Source organism: Acomys russatus, chromosome 19 (genome assembly GCF_903995435.1).
Source record: "Acomys russatus chromosome 19, mAcoRus1.1, whole genome shotgun sequence".
NCBI classification, from domain to species: domain Eukaryota; kingdom Metazoa; phylum Chordata; class Mammalia; order Rodentia; family Muridae; genus Acomys; species Acomys russatus.
This window is the reverse complement of record NC_067155.1, coordinates 48,077,311-48,083,292: the sequence shown is the minus strand read 5'-3', so window position 1 is coordinate 48,083,292 and position 5,982 is coordinate 48,077,311. Positions and strand designations below refer to the sequence as shown.

The 5,982-nt window shown below is 56.3% G+C and overlaps 1 protein-coding gene across 1 annotated transcript; it reads left to right on the top strand.

Moving 5' to 3' along the window:
* Positions 1 to 1,268: 1,268 nt before the first annotated feature.
* Fzd10 (frizzled class receptor 10) lies at positions 1,269 to 3,198 on the top strand. The gene has a single exon (XM_051161418.1). The coding sequence runs from the start codon at positions 1,336 to 1,338 to the stop codon at positions 3,082 to 3,084; it is 1,749 nt and encodes a 582-aa protein (XP_051017375.1). The 5' UTR covers positions 1,269 to 1,335; the 3' UTR covers positions 3,085 to 3,198.
* Positions 3,199 to 5,982: the final 2,784 nt, after the last annotated feature.

The following is a 5,982-nucleotide window of genomic DNA, read 5'->3' as shown; positions in this document are numbered from 1 at the left end:
CTGCCTAGCCCAAAACCTACCAACCAAGGGGCGCGGGAGCCAGCACCGCGAGGCACAGAGAGACCTCCTCCACACTGCGTGGGAACCAGCCGTGAGCGCATAGGCCTGAGCTCAGCCTTCGCCTCCTAGGAGGGCGCAAGCCGAGCATATCTTTCGCCAAATAATATAAATGTACCCAACTTCCTATAGCAAATAAACCTAACTGCTTGGAGAAACACCAGCCGGCTTGGCGCGATGGCCCCCAGCACGGTGGCCTTGGAGGGGCAGAGGTCACTACGATTCAAGCCCAGCCCCTCTTCCCGGGGTGCTGGGTGTCAGCGGCCCGGAAAGTCTCCTCCCCGTCCCCTTCTCTCTTTCTTTGAGTAGACCTAGGCCCCAAACTCCGGCTTCCCAGGTCCCCTCCCCCGCCGCTGTGCTCGGCCCTTTTGAAATTTCAAAGGCAGCCCCTCCCCGGAGTCCGAGCCCCGCGCCCCCGGCAGCAAACCCCCGGCCTCGAGAAGATGCGGGCAGCTTTACAAGCCGAGGGGCCACTTTATGAGCACGGCCATAAAACGCAAATCCCGTGTCTTTGAAAGTGCTGTCCGCCAGGGACCTATCATAAAAGTAGAAGATGCGTCCCCAGCCCCCAGCCCCGGGTGCCGACCACCCCTTACCCGGGTCCCTGCCAGTCCCCAAACTTCCCGTAACCTCAGCGTTCTTTGGGGGTACCGGGGACAATCCCAAGGGCCCCCCCCAACCCGGGATGAGGAACAGAGGCGGAGAGGCCGGCAGGAGGTGAGGCTGGAGGTCGGGGTCCAGCCCGGAGCTGGGGCTGAGGGCGGAGGCTGCCCGGGGCGCAAGGCTTTCTGATGCAAAGCAGCGCCGGGGCGGGGCGGCAGGCGGAGGCGGGGCCTGTCACCAATCGGCCTCTTCACCACCCCCCTCACTTTCCTCCCCTTTGCCTCTTTACTAGTCTTCTCATCCCGGGACGCTGAGCTGGAAACAGCTGCGGGCGCCGGGAGGGAGGAGCGCCGGGGCCCGGGGCCACCGTGCGCCCGCGCTGCCCAACCGCGGTAGGCAAACGCGCGCGCCCGGAAGAAGAGGCCAAAGTTTGCGCGCAAAGCTCTGCTCGCTCCGCCGTATTGTTTGCAAACTTCGCTCCCCTCCCCCCGCCGCCCCCGACTCGATCGAGGCAGCGCGCCCACCGCGGGGGCCCCCGGGCGCCGCGAGCGCTCTGGCCAGGCTGGACGGGCATGCGCGGGGGCCCGAGCCCGGGCGCCGAGCCGCGGGCAGCAGCAACAGCCGGTGCCTGGGAGCGGCGGCCCTGAGCGGCGCAGGGACACCGCGGGCGCCACCATGCAGCACCCGGGCCCTCGCCTGTGGCTGGTGCTTCAGGTGATGATGGGCTCCTGCGCCGCCATCAGCTCCATGGACTTAGAGCGCCCTGGAGACGGCAAGTGCCAGCCGGTAGAGATTCCCATGTGCAAGGACATCGGCTACAACACCACCCGTATGCCCAACTTGATGGGCCACGAGAACCAGCGCGAGGCGGCCATCCAACTACACGAGTTCGCGCCGCTCGTGGAGTACGGCTGCCACAGCCACCTCCGCTTCTTTCTGTGCTCGCTGTACGCGCCCATGTGCACCGAGCAGGTCTCCACACCCATCCCTGCTTGCCGGGTCATGTGCGAGCAAGCCCGGCTCAAGTGTTCGCCGATCATGGAGCAGTTCAAATTCAAGTGGCCAGACTCCCTGGACTGCAGCAAGCTCCCCAACAAGAACGACCCCAACTACCTGTGCATGGAAGCACCTAACAACGGCTCGGAGGAGCCCAGCCGGGGATCTGGCATGTTCCCTCCGCTCTTCAGGCCCCAGAGGCCCCACAGCGCGCAGGAGCACCCGCTAAAGGACGGGAGTCTTGGGCGCGCAGGCTGTGACAACCCGGGCAAGTTCCACCACGTGGAGAAGAGTGAATCCTGCGCACCTCTCTGCACTCCAGGGGTGGATGTGTACTGGAGCCGCGATGATAAGCGCTTCGCGGTGGTCTGGCTGGCTATCTGGTCGGTGCTGTGCTTCTTCTCTAGCGCCTTCACAGTGCTCACCTTCCTCATCGACCCGTCGCGCTTCAGGTACCCCGAACGCCCCATCATCTTCCTTTCCATGTGCTACTGCGTTTATTCGGTGGGCTATATTATCCGCCTCTTCGCTGGCGCGGAGAGCATCGCCTGCGACAGGGACAGTGGACAGCTGTATGTTATTCAGGAGGGGCTGGAGAGCACCGGCTGTACCTTAGTCTTCTTGGTACTTTACTACTTTGGTATGGCCAGCTCTTTATGGTGGGTGGTCCTCACCCTCACTTGGTTCCTGGCCGCTGGCAAGAAGTGGGGCCATGAGGCCATCGAAGCCAACAGCAGCTACTTTCACCTGGCAGCGTGGGCCATCCCGGCTGTGAAGACCATCTTGATCCTGGTGATGCGCAGGGTGGCAGGGGATGAGCTCACTGGTGTGTGTTATGTGGGCAGCATGGATGTCAATGCTCTGACTGGCTTCGTGCTAGTCCCGCTGGCTTGCTACCTAGTCATCGGCACTTCTTTCATCCTGTCGGGCTTTGTGGCTTTATTCCACATCCGGAGGGTGATGAAAACGGGTGGGGAGAATACGGACAAGCTGGAGAAACTCATGGTCCGCATAGGGGTCTTCTCCCTCCTCTACACTGTCCCAGCCACCTGTGTGATTGCCTGCTACTTTTATGAACGCCTCAACATGGACTACTGGAAACTGCTGGCCACCCAGCACAAGTGTAAGGTGAACAATCAGACCAAGACACCAGACTGCTTGATGACCACCTCCATCCCTGCTGTGGAGGTCTTCATGGTCAAAGTGTCCATGCTTCTGGTAGTGGGCATCACCAGTGGGGTGTGGGTCTGGACTTCCAAGACCCTGCAGTCCTGGCAACACGTATGCAGCCGGGGGCTTAAGAGAAAGAGCCGGAGGAAACCGGCAAGTGTGGTCACCACTGCAGGGATCTACAAAAAAGCCCAGCATCCCCAAAAACCTCACACCGGGAAGTACGAGCTTCCTGCCCAGCCTTCAGCCTGTGTGTGAAGGTGGCTGGCTGGAAGAACAGGACAGACAGACAGAGCCCAAATGGGCTGCTTTTCTGGGTTGGCTGGTTGTTGTTTAAATCACAGCAAAAAAGTATATGCATACATACGTACATATATATGTATATAAAGGCTACCTTGAAGTTCCATGTGACAGGCTGAAAGGAAAGGGTTCTGTTCTGCCTGCTGCCTCCCCTGAAGGGTGGCTCATTAACGAAGGAGCCTCTCTCCTGTAACTAATTTATGGTAAAGTACTTGATTGAACCATCCTCAAGAAACTGTCGTTTAGGGCTCAAACACACATCTGTCTATTCAGGAAGACTTTGCTGCCCGCTTACAAACTTGAGGCCAGGAAGCTCCTTTGCAAGCTAAAGAGTTTCCCTTGGGCCAGCAAATGAGCCACCCAAGCCTGTTCTCCCCCCCCCCCCCCCCCCCCCCCCGCCATACCCCTAGGCCCCCCTTCCCCTCCCTCCCCTCCTTCCCCAACCCCCACCCCCTACTCCCGCTCCCAGCAAGGCTGCTGTATAGGGGCAGAGCAGGGTGGGGATGCAAGAAGGGACCCTGAGCCATCTATATACTCCAAGGCCTGCCTGCAGGTCCCTTAAAGAGAGTCTTGCCACCAGCCTTCACAGCCAACTCTCTCCCAGCACACAGAGCCTGCCCTACCTACCCACCCACCCCCACCCCCCGCAAATCTAACACTGGAGAATCCAAATGGCGTGCAATACAATTTTTTTTTTACATTTTTTCCCCTCTCCCCCATGAAAATAAATGAGAAAGAAGTATTTTGTTGTAAATAAAAGACAACAAAAGAAATCATCTAACAAAAGAATTAAGAGGCCCAAGCCTCAGGGGAAAAAAAATGAAAGAAAGAAAAGAAAAGAAAAGAAAAAAGCCCTTCAGCCTGATACATTTTGTGGCTTTTTAATGGAAACCAAGCCAGTGTGTTCTACACATTGAGACTGATTTGTGCAGGAGAGGAGGGGGAGGGAGAGTCAGTGGAGAGCACCCAGAGGGCTTATTGACTCTCTCAATTGTTAAACAAATGATTTCCATGAGTGGTCTAGAAGCACTTGGGACGACAAACTTTGTCTCCTGCAAGGGAGGGTGATGCCTGCCTCTGTATATCTGTAATATACGATATTTTTCATGCTCCACTATTTTATTAAAAATAAAAGACGTTCTTTAGTTTACTGCTAGTCACTGTGCGTTGATGAGGGGGAATGGTCTTCATTTCCACAGATTCCGGGAGCGCAAGGCTGGTCAGACAGTGACCATGAACTTGGGAGTTCTGAGTTGGGTGACATTAAAATCGTCCTGGGTTTCAGAGGCAAAGCTGGAGGTGACCCCTGCCAGTGTGCACCAGTCTGAGTGGGCCATTCTTTTGCAGCTATGGGGTGAGTGAGTTTCAGAGCTGGGTAGATGAAAGTGGCTAAATGGGGTCACCAGAAATCAGTTTTAGAAGCTTGGCCCCCTCGAAGCTCCCGACAGCCTCTATGGTCATCACTAAGGCGGCTATAGGGCCTGAAACACTATCCACTCACTGTATTAGGGCTCAACTGAGCCAAAGATCCCAGGGGCACATTTCGGCTCTGAGGTAGTGTTAGGGGGTGGTGGGGGGTGGGGATAATGTGTAGACCTTCTCCAGTGCCCTCAGGGCCTGCCTCCCCAACTCTGACTTTGATAGCCAACCAGCACTCTGAACAATCTGAGTCTGTCTGAAGCAGAGGCACCAGCTTGATGGTGGCTTTCTGAAGCAAGTATCTGGAAGGAGGGACCCTCCCTCCCCCCCAGCAAGACCAGGCTAATGAAGGACCCAGATGGGTTGTAGACTTTTCACAGGGCCATGGGTCCTTGTGCAGGAAGGACAGATGGAGTGGGTAGTCTGGGAACAAGTTCTAGAAGTCAAAAGGCATAGCAGCCAGGGCCATCAGTGAGCAGAAAAGCCAGAATTTTCAGTCTCAGTCTCTCTCTCTCTCTCTCTCTCTCTCTCTCTCCTCTCTCCACTCCTCCTCTCTCTCTCCTCTCCTCTCTCTCTCCCCTCCTCTCTCTCTCTCTCTCTCTCTCTCTGTGTGTGTGTGTGTGTGTATTACACACTGAAGTGCCAGCTGGTTGGGGGGGGGGGTTGGGCATCCAGAATAAAGCCAAGGCCAAGGCCTTTCTTGTGCAGCTGTGAACCTGTTTCACCGTGCCTCCATCCCCACAGTGACAGAGATCTTGTTTACAAATATTAAGAGACTTTAACACAGGGCCAGGGCAAGTGTGCTGTGACAGGAGCCCCTCTGCCACTGTCTACAGTGAGAACAGCCTGAGGCCTCTCTAGCCTATTGGGTTTTCTGCTTACTCTCTTGTCCTGTCCCTCGGTCTCTACCCACATCCGTCTGTCTCTTGCAGAGGAACACTAGGCCAAGGCCAGACCAGATGGTTGATTTAAAGAAAAACATCAAGGCTTAAAAGTAAGAAAGCTCACACCCATGCACACATACAAACGTACACATGCACATAACACACACACACACACCACTTATCTTTGGATCCCTTAGTTCTGTACCGGCTTCGCAGGGGAATAACTCTTTTCTTAATTTGGAGAGTACAGGCTTTTCACTCCAAGATCACAGCTGATAAGTGACCTAGTGAAAAACTGCCCAGAGAAGGTGAGTGTCAGTCAGGGTCAGACAGCACGGGTCTCAGCTCTTGGCTCTCCTCCCACCCACCCTGCAGTTGCTCACTGGTCCTGCAGGGAGCCATGACTCCCAGAAATGGCAGCCTCTCAGAGGAGACAGCCACTCACATCTCATGAGTTCCAAGCTACTGGAGAGGTGTTCTGAGGCAGGGGTCCCCACAAATGACTGTAAGAGCCCAGTGAAGCAGAGGGCCACAGCAAAATTAGGGATAGGGG

What these genes read in the sequence shown, in the direction of transcription:
- Fzd10 (XM_051161418.1), top strand. Translation starts at nt 1,336, where the DNA reads ATGCAGCACCCGGGCCCTCGCCTGTGGCTGGTGCTTCAGGTGATGATG.